Here is a 17366-nt window from a genome sequence, read left to right on the forward strand (position 1 = left end):
CATATAAACAACAGTGGAACTGCGCGACGGACAGTGCCGCATTACGCTAATAACTCTCATCTCACTGTGACGTGCGTATGCTTGCGCGCGTAGCAATATGCTGCTAGCGTCCTTAGTGCTACAAGATGGATTTTTATTATTTTTTTTATACAAAATAAGATAATTGTATAGGATTGTTGATGATAAAATTAAATATTATAAGCAAATATAAATAAATATATTTATATATCGAGAAAAATTGGGTATCCTAGATTTAAGAGTAAAGTAGAAACATCAGAAATGGTTGAAGAGCATTTGAAGCATAAAAGGAGTGGTAATAACCAACAAAAGTCTTGCAACAGGAATATTTTCAGAAGGGTGGAAAGGACAAAAAATATTGCCACTATAGAAGAAAATGAGTAGTAGTAGTAGTGTCCAACTATAGGACAATGTGTTTATCATGTGTAATGAAAATATTCAGTGAGTATTTTATATAGGGGATTACAAGTAGCATTGGATAACATATGGGAAGTAGGACAGAAGACCGACTGTTCAAGAATGGGAAGTGTTTAGAATAATACCAAGTAATCTTCATTTTAATAAATCTGTGAAACTGGATGAGATATCACCACTGTATTTTAGAAATGAGTGAAAGAAGGTGGTAGTGTTCTTGATGTGGTGGTTTAACAAAGTCTGGCAACAGGAATATTTTCAGAAGGAATTGATGCTAAATCATTTGATAGCATACCAAATAATAAACTACTACTACTATTGAAATTGAATTTGATGACAGATGGACAGTCATTTGGTTGCTACAGAAATGGTCAGTTGATAGGAGCAAGTTGTGTATGTATAGGGAGGGGATGTAATGTCTTGGAAAAAAAAGGAAGGCAGGATTCTGTTCTCGAACAATTAGGTTGAATAGCTTTATTAATGGGAGTTTTTTTTTTTTCTTGAAATTCACGCTTGCTCTTGTTACCATTCAGGGAGTGAGAGATGTGATTGAAGTCTGATTAGCAAAATAATGAATTACTGACCATTTAAAACTATAAATATATGGAAATTTATGTACATTTAATTATACAAATACAACATTTATTTTACAAATGATATTCTATTTTTTTCAATTTAGCTACTTCAATACAAATTTTACCCTATGGTTCTTCTTTATGAATTGGTCAATAACATCATCATAAAAAGTTGGTTGTAACTTAATTTTTCCAAGCAACACGCATGCTTGTAAAGGCTGGCTGAAGCTCACTGGCTAGAGATACTTTGACTGCAAATGGCCTGTGTTCAAGATGACGTGAAGGGAGTGGAAATGGCTATGCACGCTGATGAAATAACAGTGCTGCAGTGAGGACTTGGAAGCTCCCACAGCCAAGCAAGCCAAGGTAGCCTTGACTAGATGAGCAAGCATTGGCCTTCGATACACAACACAAAGCTCAATTATTGCCACACAAGCTTAAGACGTCTTCTGTCTAGAAAAATAAAAGCCTAAATGCATGCATTTATTAACAAATAAATATTACTTCTTTCTCAAGTAATGAGCTTGCACAGCAAGCATGGAGAATTTTCCCCTGCATGTATGGGTAGTGGGTTGGGAGAGGAGGAACTTGTTTACATATGATTTAAATGACTGTAAATTTTCTTTCTTGGAAAACACAGCAGGAGAGACTATTCCACAGTGCAGCAGTTGCAGGGATGAAGGAGAAGGAAAAGAAACTTGTTCTGTTTGTTTCTAGGTGTACTGTGAAGGGATGTTGAGCAACAGCTGCACGTGTTCCAATGAGCTTAGTACTGATGGAGGAATTATTGATGTTATTTCAGATGAGAATTTCCCATGGATATATTTGTAGAATATACATATTGCAGAAACTAAATGTCTGTGCGAAAGTAGGCAAAAGTCATTTTGCCATGTACAGTTTTTTTTTCTTGCTTGCAGCATATTGAAAGAACTGTTTGGGATTCTCTTTTGCTTGCAAAACTAGTTTCCTTTCATAATCCGCTTTTGCTTTTTTTACCACACTCGTTACCTTTCTGGCCTGCACTTTATACCGTTCGTGTGCCTGCAGGTCACCCCTTTCTTTAAATTCCCCCCACAGTTGTTTCTTTTTTTGTAGCTCAAGCTTAATGGTGATTGTATACCCTAGGTATACAATCAGCCATAACCTCCTGTAAATGCTCCTTGGCCACTTCCCATGCCCTATCGACGTCCAGCCCTTGCAGTTGTACATGCCATGGCACTGATCCAAACAATCTCCTAAGCTTGTCATACTTGCCAGCACGGTAATTCGATTAAGACAGGGTACATATACCCTGTCTTAATCGAAAATTCCACACCTTTAGCCACCTCCCAGCTCAAGACCTTATGATCACTCTCACCAATAGGTGGCAAAATGGTCATATTCATTACAGTCAAATTCTCAGATGCTGTTACCAGGTCAAGCACTCTCACACCCCTAGTATTTTCAATTACATGCTGTCTCAGATAGTTATCCCTTAATAATTGAATAAAATCCTTTTCCTCTCTCTCATGTGTCCTCTCCTCCTTCCAATCAATGTTACCATAGTTGAAATCCCCCATAATAATTACCCTCCTTCCACTCATTTCATCAATTTACCTATGCATACTATCTCCACCATCTATTCCATCACCTGGTCTATAGCAGCACCCAACTGTATATTTTATTCTGCCAGTCCCAATCTCACACCAAATAGCCTCAAATGAGCTCCTTTCACTATCCTGCGATACAACTTCAATTCTCCTTGGCTGCAGTTCATCAGCTATCATCAATAATACCCCTACCCCATTTTATTCTCTCTGTCCCTCCTAAACACACTATAACCTACACATTCTATCCCACTAACTATATCATCTTCCGTCAGCCATGTTTCACTAATGCTAATAACCTGTGGCCAGGAAGAGCCAATCAAGGCCAAAAATTCTTCCTTCTTGTTCCTAATACTCCTGGCATTAGTATACATGAAATGCAGTGATCCTTTAGTCCCACCCCTATATTGATGCGTTATTCTAAATGGCCCTTTCCCATTTTTTGTCCTTAGTGCTGGCTCGGGTACATTATATACATTCTTACACTCATCTGTCTCACTGGTGTCTGCATATCCCCCCCCCTCCTTGGTAGTTCTAGTTTCCCTGGTTTTGCACATCCATTTTCACTTCATTCAGCAACACTCTTTCCAGTCTCCGCACACCAAGTCCATTCAAATGCAGGCCATCCATCTTGTATAAGTCCTTTCACCCTTCAAGCTCATTCCACACGTCCACGAATTCCACACCACACCATCTGCATAACCTACGCATAATGACATTTGCGATTACGGCCCTCCTTCTAAACTCCTCTCTGTCATACCACGGCAACAGACTAACCATTCTAACTCTGTCACTCTTTTCTTTCGCTACCTTTAACAATACTTTCAAGTCCTCTCTCATAAAATATTTATCACCTTTCAATTCATTCGTACCCGCCACAATTATTAATTCTTTCACCCTCTGTTTTTGCACTCTAATACTCTCACTTACATCCTTAAATTTCGCACCCGGTAAGTACGATTTAGTTACACTGCCATCTATCATCCCTCTTAATAATGAGTCACCATACAACACTCTTTCCTTCATTTCAGAAACTCTCTCATTCTTATGCTGTTTATTTACGTTAGCCGAATCACTCTGGAAAGAGTTTTGCAGGTGCTCTAATTGCCGCTGCGCATTTTGTATCACTGCGCGCAACCTAGCGATCTCACTTCCTACAAATAATTCCTCATTATTTTTATCATTTAAACCATTTTCTCTCTTGGACAGTATTTTTCTGATCTCATCCTGGCAAAAGGATATAGGGGGCATTGTGTGTTGGTTTCTGGAATGGTTGGGGACATTTACCATTATCAGTTATGCATGCGTTGGAAGCAAAGTGTGAAGACGTAATATTGGCTTTTTCTGTGGGTGATAATGAGGTGGGAATAGTGTTGGGCAGAAGCTATGTCCAATTGCTTTGGCGAGAGACCAAAAGGCTCGGCTGCCATTTGGATGGCTGCTAGTTTCCTACTTTTGGCTCTTTTGAAATCTGTTTTGGAAGCATTGATTGTTTTTTTGCATCTATTTTGAGCTTCGGTATAAGCTCTACAGCAGGATGAGGTTCTTGATTTCAGCCAGCTATGGTATGCCTGGTGTTTCATCTGTACAGCCTTGGCACATCATTTGGAGAACCAGGGTTAGGGAATGGCAATTCAGGGTAGTGTGTGGAATATATGTTTCCATGCTGTTGAGGATTACTTTGGTAAAGTTTGGTGTATATGTTTGGTTTAGAAAGCTGGAAGCAATAGTTCAATCATGGGAATGTGGCATAGAAGTTGTGGAGGCTGTTCCACTTGGCACTGTTATAATGCCAAACTATTGTATGGAACTGTCTGTGTAAACATTGTTGCATGGGGAGGAGTCTGAGCACTAGACTGTGGTCAGAATTACCCAGGGGACTCACTACTTTCACTGTGTATTTGGAGGGGTCATTGGTGAGAAAGAGATCTAGGGTGTTTGGGGAGTGATTCGGGTTATCTGGTATTCTGGTTGGCATCTGAACAAGTTCAAAACCGTTTTAGATTTCTCATTCAGTCGATTGAACAAATCAGATATAGTAATCCTTTAATTATCCTCATTGGGAAATCAATTTGCTGGTCATTTAAATTCAAGCAGTATAATTATGTATATAATTTCATTATTTCATGTACCAGGAGTCTGACATGCTAACTCAGTCTTCAAATAACCCAACTGAATAGTTAATAATAAGTTAACCATGAGTTTGGTTATTTGAGGACTGATTAAGAAATTTGAAGTTGATATTTTTAGACCATGTGTTTGCTGCTGAAAAAAAAATACTTCTTTTTCTTTGAGTGTATTTAATGAGTTTTTTAAAGCAGGAAAAGTAGTTAAACTCACTTCATTTGTATAACTGTCCGTTCTTTATGTTTTGAAATTCATTAGTTTACTTTGTTTTGTTATTCCTTTTTTTTTCTATAGAATGGAGGAGATAGAGAAGAATTGTTATACAATTTTCCTTGTCCTGCAGATAATATGACTTCCATTGCTTGTAGGGTAGTTGGAACTCAAACACCCTGGCTTCTAACCAACCAAATAGTCTCCTGTACATTGCCAGAAGGTTTGGTATGCAATAATGTCGACCAGAAAAATTCAGCAGTTTGTTTGGACTATGAAGTGAGAGTATTTTGCCAATGTGAAGAACTAGCAGGTGAGTTAGAAATTCTGCTTATAATTTAAAATGCAATTATAATGCATTTTAAATTCGTTCATCTCAGATTAGCTTATTTGAGCTGAATTCTCAGACATAATGAGCTCACTTCACATATGTTCTTATTTATAGTGACTCTGCCACCTCAAGAAGCTACCTCAGTTTTACCAGAGATTTGTGATTCCAAAAACCATGGATGGACTGAATGGATGAACTCTGTCAATCCCAATAACAACTCTGTGGGTGATATAGAAAGTTTTGATGAGCTGCGGAACAAATACAATTTCTGCAGCATTTCCTATCTTAATAAAGTTGAGTGTCGAGTTAAAAACATGCACATTCCATGGAACCAAACTGCTCAGAAGGTTACATGTGACTTGGACAATGGACTGAAGTGTTTCCATGCCTTACAGAGGTCTGGTAAGATCAACCTCTATACCTTGTATTTATTTTCATTTTATCATTATCATCAGATTCTTGATATGTACAGTTAACTCTCACTTTAGCAAGTACCACTATAAGAAACTGCTGAAATATCATATCCAAAACAACACAGTTGCAGTCCTGTACTAGAAACTATCTGTGTAGCAAACTGTTTTTGCTGTTACAGCAGATTATCTGCTATACTAAAGTATTCTTATGATCCCTACAAGTCTGCTTTAGTGAGAGTCAGCTATTATGATAGTACTACGTGCTTAAGTTATTATTAACCATTTTCAACAGTTTTCCTCCAAATTAAACTACTATTTGTCAGGACTCCAGTATTTTCAGATCTTATATTTTGGTCTTCTAGGATACTTCCACCTTCATCAAAAACCATACAGGTCTTGGTCCTTCTTAGTTTTTGACTTACCATTGTAGCATCACAACACCTGTTTTGCTTATCTTTCCTCTCCCATTCTGGCTAAATAACCTTAGATTAACTCTGCTCACACAGTCATGAATGTTAACACCAGTGGCGCACCCAGAGGGTGGGCCAAGGAGCCTGGGCACCCCCCAAAGAAAAGGAAAAAACAGAAAAATTTCCAAAAATTTTTTCCTAATTCAAATTCATTTTTTTTATTTATGTTGTGTGCTACTTATGAATTAGCGATCACTGCAGATGCTCAGTTATAGGTCATATGCGATGTGTAGTGTGTATTCGCAAAACGTCTACTCAACTCGCCCCCCCCTCCCAAAAGGTTAAATCCTGAGCGCTTGGCCCCCTCCAAGATTAAATCCTGAGTGCGCCACTGGTTAACACTATCCAGTTCCTTCTGAATATCATAATTTTTAATATGATCTGATGCTATCTGTTCACTCCCATAATTTTTCTGTAACTCTCTTGTCTTTTGTCTCTAGAAATTGACCAACTGCTTTATTTCTAACCTAACTCTTGGATCCACAAGTTAAACCTAGTTTCAGCACTATATTGTATATGCTGGTTTACTGTTTTGGCTGACATCATGTATTCTATATAAATTTATTCAGTTGACTCCTCATAACATCAGCCTTGCTTTCAATATTAATTATTATTATTATTATCATGATCCAAAGACCTCCATGCAGTCAAAGGCTCACCATGGGAGTTCCCTTTGTTATACATACTGCTCATGATACCATACCTTAAATTCTTTGTAGACACCACACCTTCAGTCATTCACAACTCTCCTTGAAAATATGTACTCCAGGTTTTCTTGCTCACACCCTCCCTTATACAGCTTCCAGAGATTACTTTTATGAAAAAAACCTCTTCAAACCTATAACACCCTCTTATCAACTTTATCATATCAACCTCTTCCTCCTATCCACGAGACAAGGGCTGTCCAAAGCACTGCCCGTGGTGCGATTATGTGTGGCCTGCCTGTGGGTTTTTATTTTCATGAGCGAAAAAATGAAATATAATCTCGATGTTGATAATTTTATTTGGTGTTTTTACATCACTATATATTTACTATATATCACTTTATTTACATCACTATTTTACATCACCATGTGTTTTTCAAATATTAGATGTGTCAAAGAAGCATTCTTATGTTTTGTTCCAATGCACATGCTCCAGGCACTCACAGGGAACATGAGCTTGTTCATTTGTTCAGCTTTCGAGGGTGTATCGCTGCTGCTCACCAAATTACCAGATACACATTGTGATGCGGCCCTTGGATGAATTTTTTTTCTAATGTGGCCCTCGGATTACCTAAGATTGGATAGTTCTGCACTAGACTCTGCAAATTGCATTTTCTCACCTTTTCTTCATGCTCAACATTCTAGAGACCAGAAATTACCTTACCCAATTGTCTCTAGACTATTTTCAATATCTCTTCATCCTTTTGAAACAAGATGACCAAATCTGTCATCTTGTTTCAAAAGGATGAACATTAGTCCAGTCCATATGCGACCTAATGAAGCCCTTATACAATGAAACTCTTTATTTCTACAAGTCCTCTGCATCATTGCCAGAATTTCTTGTGCTGTCCTCACAATTTTGACAGTGTGTCCTCTATATATAAGATTCTTATCTACTATCACTCCAAGATCTCTTATTTCTTTCACTTCTAACAATATATCCAATCAATGGGTAAATTCTGCATCTCATCTGTTTTCCAAAATTTTAAAACCTTACATTTTGCAAACTGAACTGGCATCCCCACTCACATGCTCATTCACTCAACATATTCAAGCCTGTTATAAGGTTACAACATGTGCTCTACTCCTCCTAGTTCTTCAAACTTTGCATCATCTGCAAACAACTGAATATCCCCATTCAAATCTTTCCCCATATCATTAACATATAGGTTAAAAAACAGTGGGCCTAAAACTTCTGGGAATGATGCAGAGGACACTAACTTGTAGGAGTAGGGAGATTCTTGTTCCATTGTATAACGCTTTCATTGGGCTATACTGTGCCCAGATTTGGTTACTTTATTTTCAAAAGGATGAAGAAATGTTGGAAAAGGTCCAGAGATCACTGACTAGGGTAGTTTCTGACCTCTGGAATGTCGAATATGAGGAAAGATTGAGAAGATGCAATTTACAGAGTCTGTTGGATAGGAGGAAGAGGGGAAGATATGATAGAGACCTACTAGTTAGTAAGGGGTTGTTATAGGATCAATGTTGGAGAGCTCCTACAGTAAACAGTGAGACATCATGGGAGAATCAGAGGTCATCCCTGGAAACAGTATAAAGAGGGTGTGAGGAGGGGAGTGAGAAGCAGGTTTTGCATGCAGAGTTGTGAATGATTGGAATACCTTGCCTGAGAGTGTGGTGTCTGCAGAGAATTTGAGTGTGTTTAATTTATGGAACTCATTACCAAAATTGTGAAGACAACACAAAGACTTCTGGGAATGATGCGGAGGACTAACTTGAAGAAGTAGGAAGATACCCCTGAGGCACACCATTAGTAATTTTCCTCTTTCAGGATATTACTCCCCATACACAACTTACTGATACCTATCAGATAGCCAATCCAATGCACTAGTCTATTATCCATCTGTTCTAATTTGACTATCAACTCATCGTGAGGTAATCTATCAAAAGCCTTTGCAAAGTATACCATTACATATACCACTATGTATCTATCTCTGTCGTCCAATGCCACTGTCACCTTAATCAGTAAAAAGATTACTGAAACAAACATTACCTAAAACATTTACTTTTCTATCTTTACTAATATTTCGTTTCTAAATAGGTGAAATATTTAACTTGTTCTGTAGGTTGAGAATGTTCATAGAGAATGGAGTTGAGGTTTTGAATATTTTTATCTGTCTTAATAATTTAGGCTTTTTTATTGCCAATGTTCATTCCACATTTGTTTCAGTAGTAATTCAATTTACTTAAAGAAATCCTACAAATGTGTACATCAAAGATTAGAGGCATCATATAGATAAGTTTAATGTCTCTGATTTTGATATCAGGTTTAATGCCACTTTCTTTAATAATGTGATCCATATAGATGACGAATAAGGATGTAGATAGTGTGCATCCTTGTCTTACAACAAATTTTACATCATACTTTATAGTATCTCCTGCAATTCTAACTAGTGACTTAGAACTTAAATATAGACCACATAGCTCTGCTTGATGTCCTATATACAACATATAGTTGTAATGTTTGAATAGCTCTGCCCCTTGTAATATGCCTTTCCCAAATTTACAGAACTTAAATACAGATCCTTATTGCATTCTCAAGACTTTTCAATTGTCACCTTAAAATCTGATCTTGCCTGTGAAAATAAAACTTCCTTTGAAAATAAAACTTGGTTTTATTATTATTATTATTATCATCCCAAGAACCCATTGAGTCAAATACTCATTTAGGAGGTCCTCTTATCATACACACAGCTCATCATACTGCATCTTAAACACACTCAAGTAGGGAGATGGAACAAGAATCTTCCAACTTCTTCAAGTTACTGTCCTCTGCATCATTCCCAGAAGTCTTTGTGTTGTCTTCACAATTTTGGTAATGGATTCCCTAAATTAAACAATTAAATTTTCTGCAGACACCACACTCTCAGGCAAGACATTCCAATAATTCACAACTCTGCATGCAAAAAACCTACTTCTCACTCTCCTCCTCACACCCTCTTTATACTGTTTCCAGGGATGATCTCTTGTTCTCCCCTAATCTCCCACTATTTTCTGTAGAACCACTCCAACATTGATCCTATAACAACCCCTTACTAACTTGTAGGTCCCTATCATATCTCCCCCTCTTCCTCCTATCCAATAAGCTCTGTAAATTGCATCTTCTCAATCTTTCCTCATATTCGACATTTCAGAGGTCAGAAACTACCCTCTAGTCAGTCATCTCTGGGCCTTTACCAACATTTCTTCATCCTTTTGAAAATAAAGTGACCAAATCTGGGCACAGTATGGTCCAATCAAAGCATTATACGATGGAACAAGAATCTCCCTACTTCTGCAAGTTAGTGTCCTCTGCATCATTCCCAGAAGTCTTTGTGTTGTCTTCACAATTTTGGTAATAGGTCCTCTAAATTTCAGATGCTTATCTACTATTACCACAAAATCTTTTATTTCCTCTACCTCAGATAATATATCCCCACCAACTACATTCTACATTCCATCTTTGTTTCCCAAATTTTAAAACCTTACATTTTGCAACATTCAACTTGCATCCCCATTCCTGTACCCAATCGCTCAATTTATTCAAGTCTTCTTGTAAGACCACAACATCTTCTCTACTCTTCATAGTTTATCCCAACTTTACATCATCTGCAAACAACTGAATATCTTCATCTAAATCTTCACCAATATCATTAAGATGCAACTTGAATAGTATTGGCCTTAAAACAGATCCCTGAGGTACTCCACTAGTGACTTTCCTCTTCTGAAATATTGCTTCCCCCATACAGAACTTGCTGATACCTATCAGATAGCCAGTCTCTGATCCAGCCTTTCTCAACCTTCTAAGCCCAAGGACTAGCAAAATGCCTAAAACAATTCTACGGACCACTAAGTTACAGAAATGTAGCTGGGGGGTGGGGGGGGAGGATCTGACCTGGCAGCACTTTTTTGGTGTTTAAGAAATCTTGCCATACTGTCTATAAAATAGCAACTGAGTGATGAAATAGACTTCGACAATGTCATTGACGATGATTTTGCAAACAGAAAAGCAAAGCAAGAAAAATAACATTTTAAAATGTTGAAATTAAAGTTTTACTTCAAAAATAAACAGTGTTTTTATTTTATTTCCCTATATGTTGTCGTTTTGACTTTTTGTAATTTTTTAAAAAATCTATGTAGGAATTACCAACATTTCAGAAAAACTGTGCTATTTATAACATAATAAATCTAAAAGTATATTTTGAATGCATATGGAAACATAATTAATTAAATTGGAAGTAAACAATAAAAAGAGTATCATCATTGAACAAAGTTTTAATTTTAAACAAATAAATAATATGATATAATTATGGGCAAGTGGGTTTTTCCTCCCTGAAACTCGGGTTTTTCATCCTGCAAACTCAAGAAAATCAACCGTAGAACCCACATTATTTCAGACATTAAATATATTGTGTTAGGGACCACGAGATGGCGGCACATTTGAGCCGTCTCTCTTCACTGTGTACCGTTTAATTAGTGATTGCCTTGGGCCATCTATCTCTGATTGGTACCAGTGGAGATTGAACTGCCCACTCAGTCTCCAAAAAAGTTAGATAGGGCTAAATGGCCTCGCCTACTCCCATATACGGGAATAAAAATGCGTTAGCTGATTTTTTTTTTTTTTTTAAAGATATAATTATGTTACTACTTACTTTTAATGGGATGGTTGAGCTTCTCAACTCTTGCAGAATTGCTGGATATCTGGCTCAATATTTGTCAATTTCAGTTGAAGATCGGGATACAGGCTAAGATGATTTCTGTATTTTGTTTTTATTTGAAGGAGCGATGAAAATCCTTTCTCACAAAGATAGGTTGTAGAAAACTGCATGATGGTTTTCAATACTTCTTCAGATAATTCGGGAAATTCACTTCTCACTGAAGGCGAGATCCAGAATTGAGCCAAACCAAGATCTAGGAATTGCAATTTAATTCCACTGTCACTTGAAAACTCAATTAACTGTTCTTTTTTCAATAGCGAAAGGTCGTTCTCGTGTCTGAAATGGATCGCGAACCCACAGAAATTTCTTATAAAAGTTATTCGGAAAATATATTTCAAAATTCCATTTCAGATTTTTGAGGTGGGCACAAACTCTTTCCAGAAACTCAGAATCAACAAAAATATCATTTTCCACTAAAAAGGATTCCAATGTTGGAAAAGGTACAAATTGTCTGTCTTTTACATAATTAATTCATAAAACCGTTTTTTTCTCGAATGCCTTTATTTTGCTGCAGGCATCAAGAACAGTTAAAGAATTTCCCTGAAGGGAGAGATTTAGTTCATTTAATTTCCAAAAAAATGTCTGAAAGATAGGATAGTGTTAATAACCATGCTTCTTCAACAAGGAGTGATGCAAAATCAAAATTACGTTCATTTACAAATAATATAACTTTGTGCCTTAATTGAAATAACCTTTGTACTTTGTCCCTAGAAAGCCAGCGAATTTCAGAATGAAGCAAAAGTGTATATGTTCACTGTCCATTTCATTGCAGAGTACTGAAAATAATCTGTTATTTAACGGTTGAGTTTATTAAAACTCAATTGCCTGCCTGTGAGGGTGCGAGCTCCATCTGAACAGAAGCCTATGCATTTTTCCCACTGGATCCCTTTACGTATTATGTAATTACTGTATTGTGAGTGTGAAATATTTCTTCTCCAGTTGTCGGGATGGCAAAGTTCTACAAAACAGAATATCATCATGAATGTTGTTATCATGCACATATCTTACGTTGCGTATTAACTGCTCATAATTTGTAACATCAGTAGTCTGTTCTATTTGTAATGCATAATAAGGGCTTTTCTTAACTCTTTTGATTAACTGAGTTTCTACGTCACCTGCCATATCATTAATTCTGCAACTGACAGTGTCATTTGAAAAAAGAATCAAATCAACATCTTTTAGTAACTTGTTGCAAAACATAGTTTTTACCACATCTTTTAGAGCTGGAAGTAGCAATTTTTCCCTGATAGAATGAGGTTCCCTGTTTTTGCTATGCACAAACTGAAGAGTTAGGATGCTTCCAGTGCCTTGGTATTAATGGAGCCTGTGGCCGAAACTATATCTTTCCCATGATTTAATGTCTCTAAGCATCGCTGAAAAAATTCAGTTGGCTTATTTTTCACATCACAATGTTTAGTTTCTAAATGTCATCTGAGTTTCACAGGTTTCATGCACTTGTTCGACAACACTTCCTAACACAAAACACATTGAGGTTTCTGCTCACTTTCATCTCCACACCAAGTACACCTGAATTCCAAATATGAACTATTATATTTCCTACTGTATTTTTTCTTTGAATTGCTTGTTTCTTCTACTTTAATAGTATTAGATTTACTCATTGTTACAACACACATATCACAATTAGGATTAGCATCACCTGTTGCATTTGTTCTTCGTCCTAGTTCTAAGCCACTTTTCCATAATTAAAAAACTTCTTCGAAAAATATATAAATATATAAATACTGGGGTTAACCCATGACACACGAGTGCTAAGCACTTCTGAAGATATACTGAGCCTTGGTTGAAGGAGGGAAACCTTCAATAATAAAAATCAATAAACAACAAGCAATTGGTTGAAACATGGATAACACATGTTCACTTCAAATCTGACAAAACAGCAAGATAAGGCAGAAGCAATAAAACTATATTGTTGTTCACTTCACCCGTCTTTTATAATTCGTTATTCTGCCGCTACAAATTTAGCGGCAGAATGACGAATAATAAAAGAGGGATGCAGTCAACAACAATATAGTTTTTTTTTTGCTTCCACCTTGGAATATTCTGATGCTATTTGTTAGTTTTTTAAGTCTCCATTTGATTTCAATAATTTTTATTTACTTATTCGATTTTAATTTGTTTTTTTGGATAATTCAAAAATATATATATTTATTTAATTAATTTAAGTCTGCCTGCAGACCACCTGTCTCATCGTCACGGGCCACCTGTGGTCTGCGGACCATGGGTTGAGAAACACTGCACTCACTAATCTAATATCCAATTCTATCTGCTCTAGTTTAACTATCAACTTATCATGTAGTAATCTATGAAAAGCCTTTGCGAAATCTAAGTATATTATTGTGTATCCTTCTCCTCTGTCCAAGGAGAAGGATACACAATATTATTACAATAAGCAGTCACTTATTACAATAAGCAGTCACCTTATTGTAATAAGTAAGTAGTTTACTAAAACATGACCTCCCTTTAGCAAATCAAAGATCATACCATTGTTGTTGTTGTCAACCCAATTCTGGATCCTAGTTCTCACAAGCTTCTCCAACAACTTAACTACAACACCTGACACACAGATAAGCCTATAATTTGATGATTGAGTTCTATCACCTCCCTTATGAAACAACACAGTCTTGCCCTCCTTCCACTCCCTAGGAATTTGATTGAGTGCAAGACTCGTATTAAAAAATATATCAAGGCAGACATCAACCTCCCTGGCACATTCCTTCAGAATACGTGGTGATATATTATCAAGTCCCACAGCCTTATTTACATCTGGTTTGGTCAACTCCCCGTACACTCTTGCTCACTTACAGTCAGTCTCTCTTCCCCATCATCAACTGCTTTCAATCTCCCCATGAAGTCACATTCACAAGATTGAAAGACCTTTATGAACTGCTCATTAAGTATCTCCACCACACCTTCTGCAACAGCTGTCTTTATATCATTTTCTCCAATCAATGTCTTCCTTCCAGAATCATTCTTTCTTTTGCTGGCTACATATTGAAAGAACTCCTTAGGATTCTTTTTGACTTCATTAGCTAACTGCTGTTCGTACCTCTCTTTAGATACCCTCACCAACCAAGTCACCCATCTTGCCTGGACTTTGTAGTCCTCATGGAATTGGTTATTTCCACTTCTCTTATGCTGCCTCCATAATGCCCTTTTTCTCTGTATTGCATGCTTAATCTCTTTATTCATCCATTTCACACCTACCTTATTTAACTTTCTCACCCTTGGAATACATTTAGACATTGCATCTACCAGATAGTTTTTAAAAATCCCCCAAGCTGCATTGATCTCTTTTCTAGCTAACTTCTCATTACATACTACACCTGCAAGCTGTCTCCTGAGCTCTTCATAATCATCACCCTTCTAGTTGCACATATAATTTTTTCTCACAGAGGTCTTCACACTGCTGGCAAGCACTCAGGCAATTGCTCCATATTTTCACAGTTTTTCTTTGCCTCATCTCAAGTATGCTTACATGAACCTTACCTGGCAGTAGGAAATTCCTCCACAATTCTTATTTATCAAGCAATTTTCCTTTGGTTTTATTTACTTTTGTATAGATGATTGCTATAAGAGCAATTCATCCTTCAGTTCAAGCTGTCTGAATTAATGCAGTTATAAAACTTATAGGTGTTTTCCACATTTCAGATTTCTTTTATTGTTTTTTTTACCTTAAGACAGTTTCTCGTAATTGCATTCCTCTTGAATGCCACCATTCTGTCAATGCTTCTTACACTTGACATTTTTCAAAGTAGTTATTTCAGACATTTAGAATCTCTTTATTATTATTATTACAACCGCACTTTTTATCCAAATAAAAAGTCTATTCAAATCGGCCTGAAGGGATTTCCATCTCACTCTGCCTTGGATTTTTCATGGATGCATTGCGAAAACTGCTGTATGTATGTATGTACCGAAAAATGTGAAAGATTTGTGGACTGTTTGGGTTAACATATGTGAAAAGTTCCTGGATAGATTAGAGCAATTAGAAATGGAAGGAAATGTCAGGACTATAGTGGAAGAGCATCGGCAGGAGAAAATGAAAAGTGAAATGAAACATCTGGAAGAAGATATTAAATGACTAAAGGAGAGATTGCTGATGATAACAAGGAGGAAGTTAATATTATAAAGAAAGAGTTATGATTACTAATAAAGTGCACAAAACATGCTTTCCTGGTTGAAAGTTTATTTTACACTTGGTTAGACTATAATAAATTTAGTTTAATCCTTTATCCAAGTGTAAGCTAACAAAGTTTGCACCTGAAAATATCTTCAGGACTGAGGTGAGGTGGTACATCCCTTGGCAACTCGTAGCAAAGGTGGACTAAGATCTCGTCACTCCTTGTCTCAGTATCTCTCATAATGCAAAGCACATCTCCCTGTAGACATGTATACTGCTATGCATTAAGGAACGGGCCATTACCCAGACCGGTTTCGACCTTTATTGATGTCTCGTCAGTGGGAGGCAGATCCAGAGTGGTGATACTAAGGCAGAAGCTATGGAGAGGTCATAGGGTGAAACTGGTCTGGGTAGTGGCCCTTCCCTTAATGCATAGCAGTATACATGTCCATAAGGAGCTGTGCTTTGCATTATAAGAGATACTGAAACAAAGTGTGATGAGAGCTTGGTCCACCTTTGCTACGAGTTGCCAAGGGATGTACCACCTTACTTCTCAGCCTGATGATATTTTCAGGCGCAAACTCTGTTTGCTTACACTTGGATAAAAGATTAAACTAAATTTATTATAATCTAACCAAAATGCAAAATAAACTTCTTCCAACATCTTTCACTAAATCCAGAGTAATTTAATTATAAGGTGATACACCGGTTGGCAACTCGTGTAGGTAAATATGACCTCTCCATAGCTTCTGCCTTAGTATCACCACTCTGGGTCTGCCTCCCACTGACGAGACATCAATAAAGGTCGAAACCAGTCTGGGTAGTGGCCCTTCCCTTAATGCATAGCAGTATACATGTCTACAAGGAGATGTGCTTTGCATTATGAGAGATACTGAGACAAGGAGTGATGAGAGCTTGATCCACTTTTGCCACAAGTTTCCAAAGGATGTACCACCTTACCTTCTGAAGTCCTGAAGATGAAGATATTTTCAGGTGCAAACTTTGTTTGCTTACACTTGGATAAAGGATTAAACTAAATTTATTATGCTTTCCTGGTGGAACAATGAAGCAAATAACCGATGCATTGCAGAAAGGAAATACCAGGCATCAAAATTAGTGGTAGTCATGGGCACAAATGACTTGGTTGGAGAGAAAAAGAATGTTCATAGAAACTTGAGGAAGTTGTTGCAGCAGGTAGAGAAGAATAGTGTTGTTGGGAAAGTCAAAGACATTTTGCCCAGATAGGATAACAGTGAAGTGAGAGTGAAGATAATGATTTGTAAGATTTGTCAGAAATAATTTGTGTGCTAACAGTTTTAGTTGTGTAATACAACTGAAAATGAAATATTATTGTTACATATATATAAATACATTTGTACCGACAATAAGTTTTTCATCTGTTTTGTCTTGCACTCTTAGATGCAGATTTGCCTATGGAACTGCTTTTGATAATTAAATATGTTTCATTTCTCTGTACTGTAAAGGTTAACAGGTTAATTAAATTGTATACCGAAGAATTTTCTTTTTGCCCATGAAGAGAGTAACAACTTTGAAATCATGTTATAATACTTATAGGTAGCATTTGTTTTTATTTTTTGGTCGATTGGTAGAGCCTCTGCTACTAATGGCTCGCAAAAGGTTAAAGTTAAGTAAGTTTGA

General features: G+C 36.8%; 1 protein-coding gene across 4 annotated transcripts in view; it reads left to right on the plus strand.

The window, feature by feature from the left end:
• LOC150109786 (uncharacterized) overlaps positions 1-17366 on the plus strand; it is a 1408745-nt gene that overhangs the window by 200493 nt on the left and 1190886 nt on the right. For all 4 annotated transcript variants that reach the window (XM_090396626.1, XM_090396635.1, XM_090396653.1 and 1 more), the window contains 2 exons: positions 5015-5243; positions 5376-5663. In XM_090396626.1, coding sequence (XP_090252752.1) covers positions 5015-5243; positions 5376-5663 — 517 coding nt within the window. The remainder of the gene's footprint in view (positions 1-5014; positions 5244-5375; positions 5664-17366) is intronic.

Source organism: Typopeltis vanoorti, chromosome 1, assembly GCF_054136105.1.
Source record: "Typopeltis vanoorti isolate ZY-2024b chromosome 1, IOZ_Tvanoo_1.0, whole genome shotgun sequence".
Taxonomy (NCBI): Eukaryota; Metazoa; Arthropoda; class Arachnida; order Uropygi; family Thelyphonidae; genus Typopeltis; species Typopeltis vanoorti.